The sequence below is a fragment of the Schistocerca cancellata genome, chromosome 6 (assembly GCF_023864275.1).
Source record: "Schistocerca cancellata isolate TAMUIC-IGC-003103 chromosome 6, iqSchCanc2.1, whole genome shotgun sequence".
Lineage (NCBI taxonomy): Eukaryota > Metazoa > Arthropoda > Insecta > Orthoptera > Acrididae > Schistocerca > Schistocerca cancellata.
This window is the reverse complement of record NC_064631.1, coordinates 685,787,479-685,808,147: the sequence shown is the minus strand read 5'-3', so window position 1 is coordinate 685,808,147 and position 20,669 is coordinate 685,787,479. Positions and strand designations below refer to the sequence as shown.

The 20,669-nt window shown below is 38.8% G+C and overlaps 1 protein-coding gene and 1 long non-coding RNA gene across 2 annotated transcripts in view; one reads left to right on the top strand and one right to left on the bottom strand.

The window, feature by feature from the left end:
* Positions 1-16,004, bottom strand: part of LOC126190868 (uncharacterized) — a 55,701-nt gene extending 39,697 nt beyond the window's left edge. The window contains exons 1-2 of the long non-coding RNA XR_007538290.1: positions 15,887-16,004; positions 12,344-12,394 (exon numbers count right to left, since the gene is read on the bottom strand). This is a non-coding gene — a long non-coding RNA (uncharacterized LOC126190868). The remainder of the gene's footprint in view (positions 1-12,343; positions 12,395-15,886) is intronic.
* Positions 16,005-16,540: 536 nt separating this feature from the next.
* Positions 16,541-20,669, top strand: part of LOC126190867 (28S ribosomal protein S11, mitochondrial) — a 69,400-nt gene continuing 65,271 nt past the window's right edge. Inside the window, exon 1 of the mRNA XM_049931463.1 lies at positions 16,541-17,042. Coding sequence (XP_049787420.1) covers positions 16,759-17,042 — 284 coding nt within the window. The 5' untranslated portion in view covers positions 16,541-16,758. The remainder of the gene's footprint in view (positions 17,043-20,669) is intronic.

Sequence of the window (20,669 nt, the reverse complement as noted above, 5' to 3'; positions counted from 1 at the left end):
AATGACAACTCCTTCTACTCAATAGATGAATTCCTAGATATGAAGCAGTAAACGTAAAAACATAAAACAATTAATGAATTATTTTGTGTAAAGTAAACTTATGTTAAAGTGACATGTTCCACATCATTACGAAATGTCGTACATTCATGAGCTATGAAACAAGGATTAATGTATATATGTATGTATGTGATATTTTCAAAGAAAATAATTTTCAACCATGTTCCATCAGTATCAAAGTACATGGTAAACAAATCAAGAAATCTGAGGTCTGTAAAAGGAATCTTTATAAGACCAGATCCCTATTATGGTCATCCTGTAGAAGTAGCTCAAGTTCAAACAGTGCAGTCATTTTCTCTGGAAGATAAATGGGACTGTTCTCGCCGGAGCGTCAACAAAAAAGACACTATAACTCTAACAGTTGGAGGTTAAAAAGTTGTGAAAGTAAAGAGGTACATGACTCGCAATATTAAAGAAACTTTTGCAATTTATAAGAGCGACTATACAACTTCACATATTAGAAGATCAAAATTTTATGCACTATGACCTAAGTAGGTAGTTCCACACCCACCTACAGATGTCTGCTTATGTGTGCACTGCACGAATTTTGAACTGTGTGTGGTAACTTTGAAGAACTTACTGGAGCATGTGACATGACACCTACGTTGGGCATGTGAAGTCATGAACAGCCTGTGACATAAAGCGAAAGACTTTTTTCAAGAATGCGACCAGCTATTTGAACTGAGTATAAGTCACTTGTGCCAACTGACTGGGTATACAGTGCTACTGGTCATGGGAAGGGGCCTTGTGATGGTGTACGAGGCCTGCTGAAGCACCATGCTATGAAACACACTTCACTTCCTAGACAAAATACAGCTGTGATTCAGAATGCAGAGGATTATACGAGAGTCATGAAATTTTACACATTCACAGCCCTCAGTCTTTTGTTCAAAGAGGAAATAGAAGAAATCCATGAGCAGGAAAAGGAAGAATGGTCCAAACTACTACTGTGAAAGGAATTCAGCAGAGACATTTTTGGACTCTTAAGTGATGGGCGAACTCATATTACCACACTTTAAAGAGCAAGAAAGAAGAAATTTCATTCGTTCAGCCAACACCTCAGAAACAGCAGGATAACATTCAGATTCACAATCTGAGGAGGGAGGTGTTTGTATATGACTGTGACTGGTGGATTGCAGAGATTATAGACAACAGTTATGAGTTAAACGAAATCATAGTGAACTTTATGCTACCACATGGACTAACTGCTGGATATAGGTTTCCAGCTGGACAGCAACAATGCTATTAGTGCTCACTTCCTGTTCACAATGTTTTTGCAAGTGATCCAGTTCCTACTGGTTCAAAAGGAAGGCATCACTCTATATCAAAGATACTGAAGCAGTGAAACACACTTTTAGTTCATTGACTGGCTAATTTCAGAACAAAACAAAGTGCACAGGAGTTGTATAAATTGAAACCTTTAAGTCTTTGGATCTTTCACATACATTTTGGAACCATTTAAAGTACTTAAAAACGGAGTCTCTTACTCATCTTTCAAAACTAAAATTATGTTAAATGATGTTAGGTTTTGATTTTTATGAGCCTGTTATGTGATAATGTGGTAATAAACCAGGTTTTATGTATGCCAAAAAGTTCAGTTGTATATAACACCTGTTCAACCTAAAAATGGAAGCTCTCCTTTTCAGGGAATGCAGAACTATATGGTACTAATCAACAGAAAAATATAACAACAATTTTATGGACTGGCATTTTTGAAAATTTTTTTCCCATAAATTATAAAAAAGTTCGGAACACTAGTAAAAGAACTTTGACAGATAAGTCCAAATGGAGGATTTCTTTGTAATCATAAAGCAATTATCATTCAAATTAAAAAAAAATATCTACAACTGTTCCAGAGATACAGTGTTTTAAAATTTTTTCCCAAATTCGCACCTTCAAAATGGTATGCGCATTTTCATCTTTGGAGGGCCGTTATCTCTGAGCAGAAATTTTTTTGGAGAAAACAAAAAAAAAAATGTGTGTTCCTTACTTAGTCCTTCATTTTAACATATGCTAAATTCAATAACATCCGAGACTATGAAGGTAAGATTTTTTCCTAGCCTGCCTGAATTGGCATGGACTATGCCGTTATCAAAGACTGAGGCCAGGAGGATTACGGGAGCAAAGTATGTGTAGCTAGGATAACTCCCACATACATAATTAAAAACAGCTGGTACCACAGGGAAGGCTCCAGATAGCATGGGTTGTGAAGCAGACATTGAACTAAAGCATTTTATTGCTCTGCATTGTGTTGTTCCACCAGGTAGTCAACTTTGTTCTTAGCGACAATTTGGTAGTGGGCATTCATTCAGCTGGTTGATAGTCATGTCCACATAAAGGGTTGTACAATAACTGCAGCACAGCTGTTCTATGATATGGCTGCATTCACAGTTGGCCCTAGGATAAGCCTATAACAGGAGTGCAGTAGAATGTGCAAAGTTGGGAAATCGGACAGATGTGGCACCTGGATCTTCCACAGGGATAAGACCCCTGCAGTAAAGGCTGGGAGTACGAAGTTGCGCAGGGATGAATTAGGATGTTGCGTAGGTTGGGTAGGCCACGTAATACCCCTTTAGGAAGGAAGGGAAGGATCTTGGGTAGGATGTCCCTCATTTCTGGGAATGATGATAGATGAACAAAGCCCTGGCAATGAATCTGGTTCAGTTGCTCCCATCCAGGGTGATAATGAATGACGAGAGGGTGCTCCTTTCCAGCAGATTCTTGGAGATGATTGGAGGATTAGGACTGTGTGAGGACACTGCACAGGGAGCTGTTTGCAGACTAGGATTCTGGAGGTTGTGCCTGTCTGTGAAGGCCTTTGTGAGACCTGCATACTTTGAATAAATACCTCCACATCATCCTTAATGTGTGCTGCACCTAACTGGCTCCAGTACAAGCGTGTCACTTGCTTAGTCTGTACACCTGCTACCCATTCCTCCTGCATTCCCATCCTGCATGCACACCTTCCTCCCTCCAAGCAACTATTTCAGACTCATCCCACTTCCAACCCCTTTCCCCTTTACTCACCACACCCAACAAAATACCCACTCCAGTCCAGGACCAAGGCAGGTGTGGTGTACGGATTTAAAGGTCTAGATTCGCAATTTTACTGTTTGCATTACTTCTGCGTAACCTTTCATTGATTTTATCAATACTCATTTGTATTGTGATATATTGTGAAATTTTGAACATTTGCGAGTGCCGCGATAATTAGTACTGTTATTGTTAATTATAGGCCTAAACAGAAGGGCTCTAAGCCATTTTTCAGAAGAGTAGATCTGTCGTCATTCAAAACAGTCTTTCTTGTTTCATTGTACAATACTGCGGGGAAAAAAAAGTTAGTATGAGAATTTCCAGGCACTTACAAAACCATATTTTTGTAAGTTGCCAGTACGAGTGTTTTGGATACGTAATTTATTTTGTTGCAAATCTGTGTTTGTGATTTACTATTCAACCAAAGAATACATCACCAGTGAATTTCATTGTGTATCAACACAAACAAACATGTTTTTGAGAATTTTCAGAAGCTACCATATTTTGTAGCAACTAACATACTGTGTTACATATAGTGTTCCCTTAAAGAAGAGTAGCCCTACGTAATATCTGCATTTATCGTAAATTAATTGTTTTCCAGTTTGCTAACAACTATAATCAACATCAAAATGTTTTAGGAAGCTAGTAATTTTTACCACAGGTTTTTGTGTTGCATTAATAGAAATCTCATTTTTGTGTATTTGCTTCAGTTCTTATAGGGAACTGGCAACGGTTTAGCTCAACAGATTAAAAGATAATCAGCAGGTTGAAGTTGAGGGTCTTTGTTCACTACTTTGTAATATATTGCACCAGCCAAACTACAGCCCTACTGTGAATGCTCTTCTCAAACACAAGACGAGTTGGTCAATGTTCGTAAGCTGCTGAAAATCACCCCGACTACTGCGAAACGCTTTGCAGCTGCTGTGAATCAGTGAGTTGGAAGAACTCCCGAGAGTCATGTACCTGTGATACCTATACTTAGAGGTACTTCAAGTACTATCATCTCCTGTGGATCCTGTCTCCTCTGCAGAAAGTACAGCATCTGTCATTACCTGTCCACTTGACTGCAAGTGACCTGTCAATGGTAGATCTAGGTGTCCTGCACAGCGTGGACGGGGATGACTCAGGGTGTTGTATTGATCCCCCTGACCAACATGTTCGAGGTGCTGTCTTTCACTGAAACTGAGCCAGTGGAACTGACTCCACCTGTTTTGTCCAGTGTCAGGAGGAAGTAAACACAAAAGTGGTAGGGTCTATTAATTGTCGGCAGTTCAAACGCTCAGCCCCCTTATGGAAAATGCAGAAAGGGACAGGAAAGAACACCAGGTATGCGCGGTGTGTAAGCCCAGGGGCCTCATTCAGCATGTTGAGGAGGCTATTCTGGCAGCCACTGAGGGAACAGGGTGCAACCAACTGCAGAGTGTGACGCATGTTGGAACAAATGATACCTGTCGTCTGGGCTCCACAGTCACGTTTGGGTCATTCCAGTGACTGGCAGAGAAGGCTGAGAAGACCAGCCCTGCATGTGGAGTTTCAATGAAGCTCACAATTTGCAACACTGTCCCAGAACTGATCGTGGCCCTTCGGTTCCAAACCCATGGGAAGGACTGAACCAGAGACTTCGAGGGTTCTGTGACAAGCTAGGCTGTGACTTCCTGAACTTGCGTCACAGTGTTAGGTGTTGTTGGGCTCCCCTAAATAGGTCTGAACTACACATCAGAGGCTGCTACTCAGATAACTGACTGTGTGTGTGGGGTGCACACAAGGTTTCTTTTTTAGATTAGGTGACTCTCCATCCAATCCAGATAGTGAAGGCTGTAGGAAACGCAGAAGCATCAATGTAAGTTTCAAATAATTGTGTAATAATATTAAAATTCTGATAGTAAGCTGCCAAAGCATTCACAATAAAGTGCCAGAGTTTGAAGTGAAGCTGACAAACCTGAAATTGATAGCAGTGAGATTTTTGGGGATAGTTTAAGTGTATATCAAAAGGAAAGACAAATGGGAAATTTGTTGCAGTAGACAAGAAACTCAAATCCACCAAGGCAGATATTCAAGCAGCATGTGAGAGTGGGCAAGACCCAGTATCCGGGTTGAACATAAAATGATTATCGGATCCTTGTTTTGGCCACCAAGATTCATGTCCTGATGTACACGAAAACTACAGAGAAAACTTCAGTTCACTTGTAAGTTCCCCAAACATACTGTAATCATCAGTGTATACTTTAATCATCCAACAATTAATTGGGAAAATTACAGTTTTGTTAGTGGTGAGCATGATAAGGCATCCTGTGAAACTTTATTAAATGCCTTCTCTGAAAACTACCTACAACAGATAGTTAGGAAAATCTAACGGCAACAAACAGATCTGACCTCTTTCAGGATGTTCACAATGAAACTGGTATCAGTGACCATGGCACAATTGGGGCAACAATGATTACCAAAGTACAAAGGACAAACGACAACTAAAACAAGCAGAAAATATATGTTCAGTAAACCAGATAAAAAATCAGTAGCATCATATCTCAAAGAGGAACTTTAAACTTTCAGCACATGGCAGGAGCACATACAGGAACTCTAGCTCAAGTTTAAAATAATAGTTGACCATGCACTGGATAGATATGCACCCAGTAGAACTTGAAAGAAACAGAGATTACTGCATAATAGGTGTGGAAAAAAAAGCATAGGGCTGTAGATAGAAAGATGCTAAATGAAATGCGTTTGGTTGACTAGTGAGCAATGCATGGATGTCTTCAATGACTATTGTAGCAGAATATTGTCAAGTGATCTTTCACAGAACCCAAAAAAAATCTGGTTGTGTGTAAAGGCTGTAAGTGGCACCGAAGTTAGTGTCCAGTCCCTAGTGAATGAGACAGGAACTGAAATTGAGGGCAGCATACCAAATGCTGAAATGTTTAACTCCATTCTCACATGTTCCTAAAAACTGTGCCCAGTCCTCGTAAAAAGGCCCAGATCATACCCATACAAGACAGGTAGTAAAAATGATCCACAAAACTACCGCCCAATACCCTTGACATCGATTAGTTGTAGAATCTTAGAACATATTCTCAGCTCAAATATAATTAGGTATCTTGAACAGAATGACCTTCTCAATGCCAACCAGCATAGATTTTGAAAACGTCGATCATGTGAAACCCAACTCGCACTTTTCTCACGACATACTGAAAGCTTTTTCCTCACATGACATTCTGAAAGCTTTAGATCCAGGCCACCTGGTAGATGCAGTATTTCTTCTGTATCGAAAAGCATTTGACTCTGTACCGCACGTATGCTTTATGTCAAAAGTATAATCATGCTTTATGTCAAAAGTATGATCATACAGGGTATCAAGTGAAATTTGAGATTGGATTGAGGACTTTTAGGTAGGGAGGACACAGCATGTTATCTTGGGTGGAGAGTCATCGTCAGATGTAGTTAAGGACCTTTGCTGGTCATATTGTATACAGGGTGAGTCACTAACTATTGCCACCAAGAATAACTCCGAAAGTATGATAGGAGCTGAAAAGTTTGTGGGACAATAGGGGCCAAAATATGATGTGGGTTTTTTGTTGCTGGATGGGCTCACTTTGGAGATGTGAAAGTAATTTTTTTTTATTTTTTTAATGGGATGCTATAGTTTAGTACTTATATTCTGATAGCAGCTATGGAGACGAATCCAATTATGTGTAACAGTAAGGTCTTTGAAGGTCAATGAAGGTCACAAAGGTGGCATGAACATCCATTTACAGAAAGTATCTGAAGTGATGACCATTGGTATCAATGCAGTGCTTCAATCTTCTTGTCACGGACTGAATGGTATACCTTATCACTGCGGCACTTATTGAAGCAATTTTCTCTCCCATATCTTCAGGTGTGGTTGGAACGCCTTTATAAACAATGTTTTTACAAATCCCCACAAGAAAAAAATCCAGAGGCATCAAATCTGTCAAACGAGCCGACCACGACACATCTCCTCCGCATCCAATCCAACGAACTGGGAATTGTCTCTGCAACTCATTTCTAGCCATCAGCAAAAAATGTGTCGCACAGCCATCATGCAGATACTACACTCTGTTCCATGTTCCTAAAGGTATTTCTTTCAATAACAGACTTAATGTTTCTTGCAGGAATGTGGTGTATTTCCTACCATTAAGATTTCCTTCAATGAAATAGAGACCTATAATTCTGTCCTCCAGAATCCCACACCATACATTCACCGACCAAGGTGGTTGGTGTACAACTAGCCACAGCCAACATGGCTTTTCAGTTGCCCAATAATGCAAGTTATGTAAATTAACATTTTCATGGTTTGTGAATGTTGCCTAGTCAGCAAATAAAATAAAATTAATAAATGGGTCATCCCTCTGAATCTGAAGTTGAGCCCATCAGCAGAATTCAATGCGACACATACAATCCATACCAGTTAACTCTTGGTGGAGACTGATATGGTAAGGATGATATTTACGGCGATGCAGAACACGAACACTACTCTGGCTCATATCAGATTCCCTTGTGATCTGACGTGAACTAACACAAGGATCTCAAACCACAGTGGCAAGAGTACCAACTTCCATTTCCTTGTTAGTAAGTTTCCTTTGCCGGATATGTTTCCGATGCATTAAAGACCCAGCTGTTCTCAATTTATCATACATCAATTTGTTCTTCGAAAGAATACATCATTCAAATTTGCTTGATTCGATGATATTAGTCTTACCGTTTCTGTTAGTGTTTTATTGCAAAACCATTGAAATATGTTTACGTGTCACTGGCACGTTAGATGGATACGCCGTATTCAGCGAATATTTACTATTTGCACAATATACGAGAAACCACTCAATCCATCAAAAAGAAACACAAAGTATATCTATTTAAAAAAGCCCATACTTACAATTATATACAATTGCTCGCTCACAGAAAGATCCATACCTAAAGATTGGAAAATTGCTCAAGTCACACCAATACCCAAAAAGGGAAGTAGGACTAATCCGTTGAATTAGAGGCCCATATCACTAACGTTGATTCGCAGTAGGGTTTGGAACATATAATGTATTCAAATATTATGAAGTACCTCGAAGAAAATGATTTACCGACACGTAGTCAGCACGGATTCAGAAAATATCGTTCTTGCAAAACACAACTAGCTCTTTATACTCATGAAGTAATAAGTGCTATCAACAGGGGATGTCAAATGGATTCCATATGTTTAGATTTCCAGAAGGCTTTCGACACCGTTCCTCACAAGCGTCTTCTAACCAAGCTGCGTGCCTATGGAATACTGCCTCAGTTGTGCAACTGAATTCGTGATTTCCTGTCAGGAAGGTCACAGTTCCTTGTAATAGATGGAAAGTCATCGAGTAAAACAGAAGTAATATCCGGCGTTCACGAAGGAAGTGTTATAGGCCCTCTATTGTTCCTGATCTATATTAATGATATAGGAGACAATCTTAGAAGCCACCTTAGATTGTTTGCAGATGACACTGTCATTTCCCATCTTGTAAAGTCATCAGATGACCAAAACAAATTGCAAAATGATTTAGATAGATATCTGTATGGTGCGAAAAGTGACATTTGACCCTGAATAAAGAAAAGTGTGAAGTTATTCACATGAGTACTAGAATAAATCTGCTGAATTTCAACTACGCGATAAGTCACACAAATCTGAAGGCTGTAAATTCAACTGAATGCTTAGGGATTACAATTACAAATACCTTAAATTGGAATGATCATATAGATATTATTGTGGGTAGAGCCAACCAAAAACTGCCAAGAAGGTGCAACAGGTCTACTAAAGAGACTGCTTACACCACACTTGTCAGCCCTATTCTGGAGTATTGCTGTGTGGTGTGGGATCTGCATCAGATGGGACTGACGGATGACATTGAAAAAGTACAAAGAAGGGTAGCTTGTTTTGTATTATCGCGAAGTAGGGGAGATAGTGCCAATCACGAAGTAGGGGAGATAGTGCCACAGCCATGATACATGAATTGGAGTGGTAATCATTAAAACAAAGGCGTTTTTCATTGTGACATTATCTTCTCATTAAATTTCAATCACTAGTTTTCTCCTCCGCCTGCGAAAACATTCTGTTGGCACCCACCTACATAGGGAGATATGATCATCATGATAAAATAAGAAAAATCAGGGCTCACACAGAAAAATTTAAGTGCTCGTTTTTCCTGCGCTATTAGAGAGTGGAACATTAGACAGACAGCTTGAAGGTGGTTCACTGAACCCTCAGCCAGATCACTTTATTGTGAATAGCAGAGTTACCATGTAGAAGTAGATGTAGATAAGAAGATAGCAGCACTGCGTTAATACCAATGATCATCACTTCGAACACCTTCTGTAAATGGACGCTGATGCCACCTTTGTGAGCTTCAAAGGCCTTACTGTTACACATCATTGGATTCGTCTCAACAACCGCTATCAGAAAATAAGTACCAAACTATAGCACCCCATTTGAAACAACAAAGTTGACCTTCATATCTCTGAAGCGCCCCCACCTAGCAAAAAAAACCATCATATTATAGCCCACGTTGTCCCATGCAACTTTTGTCCCACAAACTTTTCTGCTCCTATCGTACTTTCGGAGTTATTCTAGGTGTCAACAGTTAGTGACTCGCCCTGTATAATGACCTTGCAGACAATATTAATAGTAAAATCAGGCTTTTTGCAGATAACGCAGTTATCTATAATGAAGTACTGTTTGAAAGAAGCTGCATTAATATCATAAGTATTCCATCAGATCTTCATAATATTTCAACATGGCGCAATAAATGGCAACTTGCACTAAATTTTCAGAAATTTAAGTGTGTGCACTGGTCACAGGTTTGTGTAGCCCGTGGGAAAATTTCACAGAGATACTGAAGGAACTGAAATGGAAGACTCTTGAAGATAGATGTAAATTATCCTGAAAAAGTGGATTAATTAAATTTCAAGAACCGACTAAATGATTACTCTAGGAATACTCTACAACGCCTACGTATTGCCCACATATGGATCATGAGGATAAGATCATAGTAATTACTGCGAGCATAGAGGCATTCAAACTATCATTCGACCTGTGCACCATGCGTAAATGGAACAGGATGAAATCTTAATAACTGGTACAATAGGACATACCCTCTGCCATGTACCTCACGGGGGTTTGAATAGTGTAGTTGGAGATGTAGACCACCAAAAACCATCCCGGGGCCTGAATAGTCTGGTGAGAAATATGATCACAGTTTAAAAATGGGCAGAGCTATGTTCAAAACACTCCCAGCCTGCCAAAAAAAAGGATTCTCATAATACACTCTTGTGCGACCCCCCCCCCCCCCCCCACACACACACACACCCTAGAAGCTCCCTGGTAAATAAACAATCAATGTCATTTCTGTAAACAATCATACAATAATTTTTACACACACCACGATTTGACTATATTGTTGCTTAATTACAATCAAAATTTCAGCCTATTATGCCATTTTCAAGTGATTGACCTTATATCCTTAACACACATTGCACAACCTCAAGCTCAAAATTGACAATAAATATTTTTCTTTCTTTATGACCAATTTCGATCTTGATGACCTGCAATATACATTAATGACATAAGTTCAATACTTGAAAAATGGCATAAAAGGCATAAAACTGGGTCGTAATTAAATAAACACCAATACAATAACATGGCTGTGTGTTCATTTAAAAAAAAGGTTATTTCTAATGTTGCCTTTTCCACTACGTGTGCAACATATTGATCACTGACAGTTGCAGTGGGCTTCACAAGGGTGCTTCATATCACACTTAAAAAATCCTGCAATGCAAGTCTAAATATGTTATTACGCCAATACCTCTCCATTGTTGCAACTCTACAGATGACTATCTTCACATGCAGCCATTCGTGCCTTGCAGTTGACAGCTAGCAACAACAATGCAAGCTGTTGGGAGGGTCACCTTTTGTCGACTCAACTACGGTATTTTAAGTACCTCTGTACACACACTCATCTATTGTTGAGTGATTACCTATTATCCTTTTTTAATTATTTCTATCCTATATTTCCAATGTTCTAAAAATTTCAGGTTTTAGTCAGATACAATTAAAATTTAAAAAGATTAGCATACATACAAAATTACAGAAACTGAATGCAATAGTGTGACTATTTAACAGTACGTCTAGTAACGTCAACATTATTTTCTTTTATCTTCTCCAAACCAAACTTATCTAGCAAAAAACTGATAGCACTTTGATACCCAGTTTGCACAAATAAGGTGCAAATATTTTTTTATGGCATGCTCACATACAAGCTTCCTTTAGTATGACCTTGAAGGACAGACCAACACAAACTGAGAAGAATCAAAGGTATACATATCCACCATTCCACCAAAAATCACTGTCAACCACTTGCAAGCAGCAACGAATGAGCAAGTTGGGCCAAATAGCATGAATCATACCACAGAAACATAAGGCAGAATGTTATGTTTTTTTAACTCACGAATATAGACCAATGGGTCCAGGCGAAAATAACTGTTTCCATTCAGTTATGTGGAACATGAAGTTCAGAAGCTGAAGTAATTGTTAATGAAAAAAAAAGTGTTTGTTGCTTACCAAAACAGAAATGAACCAAGTAAAATTTTCAAAATTTGGTGAATTATATTCAGTCATTACGCAACTGTATATGCAGCATACTGGACGCCATTTCAGTGTCTTTTGTGTCACTAACCTACCCTGCAGTAACCGTAATGGGGAAAGAGGACCTAAAATTTAACATGGAACCTGAACCACATGTTGCTCCTGCTAAATCTTCATATTGTTCACAAGTGAAGTCTAGGTTAAAAGCAGATTTAAAAAAAAAATTACGGTCCAACTGGGATACAATCCCACGAGCTGTCAGGTTTCAAGCAGCATTACCACTAGACTCTACTGCATATTGCAAAGATAACATACTATATGTGACAATTTATTTTTATCAGAAAGAAAATCACTGAAAAAGAAAATGAATATCAGGAAAAAGCTCTTAGAAAATGGATGTACAGCTTCAGGTGCACAAGTGCATCATCAATTTGTATCAACTGATGAAACACTACATCAGATTAATAATATGTTGAGTTGATGTGCTAAAGCAACAAACAAATATGTTTACATGACCAAACTCCAACCTCATCAGTAATTTGCCTCCTTATGTGTATAGCCTAATTACACTGTAAATGAAGTTTTCACACCTTAAAATTATTTCAATAAAAAGTCAGTATCACGTGTAAATGATCCACACACCTTTTCAGAGTGTGTGTGTTCCATGTCACCAGCTGCTGCTGTCACAAAGAACTTTTAAAATAAATAAATAAATAAATAAATAAATAAATAAATAAATAAATAAAAGTCTGAGGACACTCTTACAAGAGATCATAACCAGTCACCAAGTGAAATATACAAAACTTAATTGCTATCTAGACCATTTTATTGAGATAATTTTAATATAATATAACAATCACTGTGTTTTCCCAAGGACAGTGTTCTAAAAAATTCTTTTGCCATCAGAATGAAAACAGGTGTTTCTGATTGGTTTAAATGTCAACTCTTCAATGGTGTAAGCAGATTATAAAATGAGTGGCAACACTGGCAATTTTAAAATACATGGTAACAAATATTGACAATATTTGGTACATCCAATATTTTTAATAACTTTAGAGGTCCATAGCGTAGTGAATACACTTGCAGGAAAGTTTGGAATGCACTTTGTTAAAATAGGCACCCGGGCGGAGACTACTCAAGAGGATGTCTTATCAGGAGAAAGAAAACTGGCGTTCAACGGATCGGAGCGTGGAATGTCAGATCCCTTAATCGGGCAGGTAGGTTAGAAAATTTAAAAACGGAAATGTATAGGTTAAAGTTAGATATAGTGGGAATTAGTGAAGTTCGGTGGCAGGAGGAACAAGACTTCTGGTCAGGTGACTACAGGGTTATAAACACAAAATCAAATATGGGTAATGCAGGAGTAGTTTTAATAATGAATAGGAAAATAGGAATGCAGGTAAGCTACTACAAACAGCATAGTGAACGCATTATTGTGGCCAAGATAGATATGAAGCCCACACCTACTACAGTAGTACAAGTTTATATGCCAACTAGCTCTAGCTGGTTATGACCTGTAGATTAAAACTGAAGAAACTGCAAAAAGGTGGGAATTTAAGGAGATGGGACTTGGATAAACTGAAAGAACCTGAGGTTGTACAGAGTTTCAGGGAGAGCATAAGGGAACAACTGACAGGAATGGGGGAAAGAAATACAGTAGAAGAAGAATGGGTAGCTTTGAGGGATGAAGTAGTGAAGGCAGCAGAGGATCAAGTAGGTAAAAAGACAAGGGCTAGTAGAAATCCTTGGGTAACACAAGAAATATTGAATTTAATTGATGAAAGGAGAAAATATAAAAATGCAGTAAATGAAGCAGGCAAAAAGGAATACAAACGTCTCAAAAATGAGATTGACAGGAAGTGCAAAATGGCTAAGCAGGCATGGCTAGAGGACAAATGTAAGGATGTAGAGGCGTATCTCACTAGGGGTAAGATAGATACTGCCTACATGAAAATTAAAGAGCCCTTTGGAGATAAGAGAACCACTTGTATGAAAATCAAGAGCTCTGATGGAAACGCAGTTCTAAGCAAAGAAGGGAAAGCAGAAAGGTGGAAGGAGTATATAGAGGGTCTATACAAGGGCAATGTACTTGATGACAATATTATGGAAATGGAAGAGGATGTAGATGAAGATGAAATGGGAGATACGATACTGCGTGAAGAGTTTGACAGAGCACTGAAAGACCTGAGTCGAAACAAGGCCCCCGGAGTAAACAACATTCCATTGGAACTACTTACGGCCTTGGGAGAGCCAGTCCTGACAAAACTCTACCATCTGGTGAGCAAGATGTATGAAACAGGCGAAATACCCTCAGACTTCAAGAAGAATATAATAATTCCAATCTCAAAGAAAGCAGGTGTTGACAGATGTGAAAATTACCGAACTATCAGTTTAATAAGCCACAGCTGCAAAATACTAACACGAATTCTTTACAGACGAATGGAAAAACTAGTAGAAGCCGACCTCGGGGAAGATCAGTTTGGATTCCGTAGAAATACTGGAACACGTTAGGCAATACTGACCTTACGATTTATCTTAGAAGAAAGATTAAGGAAAGGCAAACCTATGTTTCTAGCATTTGTAGACTTAGAGAAAGCTTTTGACAATGTTGACTGGAATACTCTCTTTCAAATTCTAAAGGTGGCAGAGGTAAAATACAGGGAGCGAAAGGCTATTTACAATTTGTACAGGAACCAGATGGCAGTTATAAGAGTCGAGGGGCACGAAAGGGAAGCAGTGGTTGGGAAAGGAGTAAGACAGGGTTGTAGCCTCTCCCCGATGTTATTCAATCTCTATATTGAGCAAGCAGTAAAGGAAAGAAAAGAAAAATTCGGAGCAGGTATTAAAATCCATGGAGAAGAAATAAAAACTTTGAGGTTCGCCGATGACATTGTAATTCTGTCAGAGACAGCAAAGGACTTTGAAGAGCATTCGAATGGAATGGACAGTGTCTTGAAAGGAGGATATAAGATGAACATCAACAAACGCAAAACAAGGATAATGGAATGTAGTCGAATTAAGTCGGGTGATGCTGAGGGTATTAGACTAGGAAATGAGACACTTAAAGTAGTAAAGGAGTTTTGCTATTTGGGGAGCAAAATAACTGATGATGGTCGAAGTAGAGAGGATATAAAATGTAGACTGGCAATGGCAAGGAAAGCGTTTCTGAAGAAGAGAAATTTGTTAACATCGAGTATAGATTTAAGTGTCAGAAAGTCATTTCTGAAAGTATTTGTATGGAGTGTAGCCATGTATGGAAGTGAAACATGGACGGTAAACAGTTTGGACAAGAAGAGAATAGAAGCTTTCGAAATGTGGTGCTACAGAAGAATGCTGAAGATTACATGGGTAGATCACATAACTAATGAGGAGGTATTGAATAGGATTGGGGAGAAGAGATGTTTGTGGCACAACTTGACCAGAAGAAGGGATCGGTTGGTAGGACATGTTCTCAGGCATCAAGGGATCACCAATTTAGTATTGGAGGGCAGCGTGGAGAGTAAAAATCGTAGGGGGGAGACCAAGAGATGAATACACTAAGCAGATTCAGAAGGATGTAGGTTGCAGTAGGTACTGGGAGATGAAGAAGCTTGCACAGGATAGAGTAGCATGGAGAGCTGCATCAAACCAGTCTCAGGACTGAAGACCACAACAACAAAATTTGTAGCAACAAAATTTTTCAGCAAGTTTGAAGAGAGATTGTGCAACAGGCATTACTGACGTTCATTTGTGTTATTCCCGTGTTCTCTCAGGATTAAAACTTTAAATATCATAGTTCCAAGACGTCAGGAGCAATGGTTTGACAAACTTGATAGTGTCATCTTTTTCCAGTTTTGAAGACAGCATGCCTTATGAAAAGGCTCCAGCATTTAACTGAAGTTAAATACCAAGCTCAAACTCTCTTGAACAGCCTATTTTCTATAAAAATTTCATCAAAACCTAGAGAGAGATGATATGCAGTCACCGAATACTGGGTCACTTTACAAGGAATGACTCATAACAATGGTTTTCTGTCGTTCTGTAACATCAGTATCATCATATAGCAATGACAGAAGAGTAGCCTATTGGGGAGAAATGATGCAAGAAGAATTAAATCTGGGCAAAGCAATGCTATGCATCGCTTTGCTATATCCACGTGAAGGAATGATTCTATCACTACTGGGTAATGTTTCACATTGATCTTACATGTAGTCTATCAGCACTATGTCAGTATGAACACCATCAATCAACACAGCAAATGCTTTCGATTTCACTCTGTGTATACCAGCCGGCGAAACAGCATTCCGAAATAATTCCATTGAAGCCATTAACAACTCATTTTCCAACAAATCTAAGTTAAAACGTTTTTCTTTTCTGTCTTCTGCCGAACAGAAATTAAAAGGATTTGTTGATTTCTCACAACAACGGACCAATGAGACATGTAAGCAATTAGCACCACTACTTTTTAAACAAACGATTAATAACTACACTCAAACAAAAATACTATACGTTCTGACTTTCTCCCAGGATTTGATTGTTTAGACATTGATGAAACTTATCATGACTATATACTCATACAGTCCGCTACGGAAGTTAGTCAACACAACTCCTGCCCACACGATACGGGTTAACAATAATATTGTTTAGTATTTTTTACTGTAATGAAAATGAACGCTCATGTCACCAAACAGTGTCTCCAAATTGCACAAACCATATGAAAGCATGGAATTATAGGGTAAAGTCGTTAACTTGATTAACTGTATCAGAACTCTGCCAACACGCGAATGGGAATCCAACATTAATACTTGTCGAATTAATAAACTGATAAAGTTGCTGTGTGTGAAGTAAGAGCGAGAAGAAATTTTTAGACACAGTTGTGTGAAGATTAAATTTGTAATGTAATGTAAATTAAGGAAAAAGGCCGTTAATTTATTTTCAACGTTTGGTCAAACTGTGTCAGTAAACACAGGAAGCTACTTCCACAGTGAAGAAGGTTTCTCTTTTGGCTATTGATGGAAGGAGGAGGTTGAGTCAGGGTTTGGTTGAGACTAGTTCGTAAATTATAGAGTTACTGAAGAATGCTTCTTAAATTTTTAGCATTAAAATCGTTAGGTTCTGTTCAAAATCAAGCTTTGCGCTTGATTAATATAAAAGCAGAGCCCTGTTCGTTTGTAGACCAACACAAAATCAAAAGTTCCCTGATCTGGAGAACATATTTGGCCGTGCAGCATTGTAGAACTATATACATGAGTTCGTTCCTCTCAAAAGTGGAAGACCGTCGTGAAATGTTGGCTTCAATGCCAGCAAAAGATGAAGGTACAGAGGGAGAGAAAACTGTTGACATCGACACACTCATAAAAAGGTAAGTTCTCGTATGGAATTGTATTTCAGAACTTGGTCAAAATGGCGTCCGCCCTTTTACGTGGATAAAGTTATAATATGAGCTATTACACAAATTATTTAGTTTTGTTATTCCTAATTTCTAGAATTAACATATTTTGTAAACAATAGAGCTGTTTTATGGCCTAGTATATTTTGTTGGGAAAAGTATGGGAGTTAGGCCGATGGTTGATGCAATTGCCTTTTAGATATTTACACTGGAGACTGCATAAAACGTAATCTCTAATTAGAATCTAATTGTAGAGCCGGGTTGTAAACTATGATGCAAGTGAAATGAGTTACTTTTGCTGGGATTGCGTTTTCGTCAGGATACTGCAAAATTTTATGAATGTGTGTTAGGGGGGGGGAGGGGAGGAACGGTATTTTCGTCATTACATGTACATTTCAGTGCATCCGAAGAAGCATCAAATATGAACTCTTGCTAGCGTAATTATTGACGTATGAAAGAACACTAACAGCTTCATAAATCATCTCATCAGTTGTGTAATGTAACATTTATTTGTAAATAGGTCTGCATCAATGGTCTGTAAACTTAGTTGTGTGCTGGACCTAGCCCTGAAGCACTATCCTCAGAAAGTATAGGAATGAAAATAACTGTGTTTGCAGATCCTAGTTTCCACTTGAGTGAAGTTTTAATCATTATTTTTGTGGTTTGTTATAATGAAAGTGAAGTGATTCACAGGTAAATGTCCCTTTATCAAAGAGTCACTGTGGGTGAATGAGGAGGAGGGTGGAGTAATTTAATAGTAATAATTTCCCAGTACTGTAATTAGAAGACACTAATCACCCATATTTGTTATAGGTTGCTGCCTTTAGATATATAGTTCAACAGTATGGAAATGAATGTACCCACACTCCATGGCACCAAATTAGCAGATTGTTCATGCAATACAAAAACTGCCCAGTGTGTGATAGTGTGTTTTCTACCACCTTTTTCCTAAAATTTTAGTTGTGGGGTGACTGATCTGTCTGTAGCCTTAAGTGCGGGTTTGTTTAGAAGATGACAATTTCTTTGTGATATTACATTACGGTAATTTTCAAGAAGCCTTGGATGTCAAAATCACACTAACACTGTGAGCGATATATATTTAATGCCCGTCTATCGAGGTACATTTTTTTAATTTAATTTGTTGTGGGAGAAGGTAGATGGATCAATAATAGTCACATGTTTGATTATTAGTAAATATAAATCCACCTACATTATCCAATGATTTAATTAAACACATTGATCTCCCATGATTTAACTAAAAAACGCCTTAACAATATTATACCAATTCCCTTACCAGCACACAAAACAGTATCCAGATTCCACACCTTGACGTGTGTGTGTGTGTGTGTGTGTGTGTGTGTGTGTGTGTGTGTGTTTAATTTTTCTTATTCAGCCATTACTTGAGTGACATAGAGAAGAAATGTTTGTACCTTGTCACTCTGGAGAAGTGATGCACCTTTTTTGAGTAGACTAAGCCATAGCTATATATTATAAAATCAAAACATAGTGTAAATGAAACAGTTTCTGCTCTAAGTAACAAGTAAAATGGTCATATTTTGATCTCCCCTTCACCTGTGAGAGTTTTGGAACAGTGGTGATGAAAACATTTTGAGATTAGTTAATGACGTGCAGCTGTCCCTGAAATAAAATTTGCAAATTAACAGGACCTCTATCGGGTAAGGGATTTTGCTCTGTCAAAATGCCTTCAAACATATCCATAACTTAACAGTATCAGGCCTCGATGAGAAATGAGTTTAAATCAGGGGTTTCGTTGTGTATTGTGAAATATGTATAAAAAAGGATGTCAAGAGAAATTTGTGTGTATCACCAGATCAAAACTAAACCATCACTTTCCCATCTGACCTAGCTCTTCAGTTATACTACAGTTCAGTCCGTCTTCACTGTTTCATTAACGAAAGTACATGTAGGTCTGGTACACACAAAATCAGAAACATTGTTCACCTCAGTGGATCACCATCTCCACAAGACCTATATAGGCCTATTAAACAACACAGTGTAAGCCAGCATGCACAGGAAATAAACTATGTATTGTAAACAAAACAGCCGCCCACGGTGGCCGAGCGGTTCTAGGCGCTTCAGTCCGGAACTGCGCGACTGCTACGGTTGCAGGTTCGAATCCTGCCTCGGGCATGGATGTGTGTGATGTCCTTAGGTTAGTTAGCTTTAAGTAGTTCTAGGGGACTTATGACCTCAGCTGTTGAGTCCCATAGGGCTCAGAGCCATTTGAACCATTTGTAAACAAAACATAATATTGATAGGCACACACACACACACACACACACACACACACACACACACACACAAAATTCAAGCTTTCGCAACCAACGGTTGCCTCATCAGGAAAGAGGGAAGGAGAGGGAAAGACGAAAGGATTTGGGTTTTAGGGAGAGGGTAAGGAGTCATTCCAATCCCGGGAGCAGAAAGACTTACCTTAGGGGGAAAAAAGGACAGGTAAACACTCGTGTGTGTGCGCGCGCGCGCACACACACACATATCCATCCGCATACACACAGGCACAAGCAGACATTTGTAAAGGCCAAATCCTTTCGTCTTTACCTCTCCTTCCCTCTTTCCTGACGAGGCAACCGTTGGTTGCGAAAGCTTGAATTTTGTGTGTGTGTTTGTGTTAGTTTGTGTGTCTATCGACCTGCCAGCGCTTTTGTTTGGTAAGTCTCATCATCTTTCTTTTTAGATATATTTTTCCCTCGTGGAATGTTTCCCCCTATTATAAACATAATATTGACATCTACAACTGAGATGTTCAAAAACATCCCAGATGCCATTTACATCATTCATGTCACACTTCAAAGAATACATTGATGGCTTACATTGTTCACCAGACACAACATAGGAAAGCTTAAATTGCTTTTAACTTGAGATCTTGGTACCAGTCAGCAAATGTAAGCAGCTAAATGACACCAGTCGACAGCATGACCACCCTCTGGTTAAAACAAGCTGAATCATGCTAATAGTTTCCTTTACCGCTTTGTACAGGCATTCAAACATCCTGTTATTAATGGAAGGGGGTAGGATCAATTCAATCTATTAACACAAAGAGAAATGTCAATCCAGATGTTGGCTTAAAAACTGTGTTGTTTTACTGGGTTTGGTCCTATTAGAGGTGGTTCGACATTGTATTCCACCAACCCAACCAGTTAAGGGGGAGGGGGGGGGGGAGACTCCCAACCATAGTGCAGCTTGGCATTTTCCACATTAATAAGCAGTGCCAGAGATGAAAGAAGTGTTAAGTGAAATGCAAAAAAATCCTAGGAATGGACAAGGATCATACCTGTGTCCTTTGATATTGACTTTACCTGTTTGGTGGCTCAATGCTGAAGCACAAGCCTGCAGATTCAGCGATCTCTCGTTGGATCCCCAATGAGCCTTAGGATTTTTATCTGTCACATATCATCTCTCTCATCTCAAGGCAATTTCTGTTAATATGAAAATGCTAAGTTGCATCCTAGGTCAGAGTCCACATTAAACAGCAGGTCCTCTATAACTGGCTGGGTAAGTTACTTCAGAGGTCGGAAGAAGGCAGCAGCATATCACCTCCAATACGACCATCCTTAGTAAGGC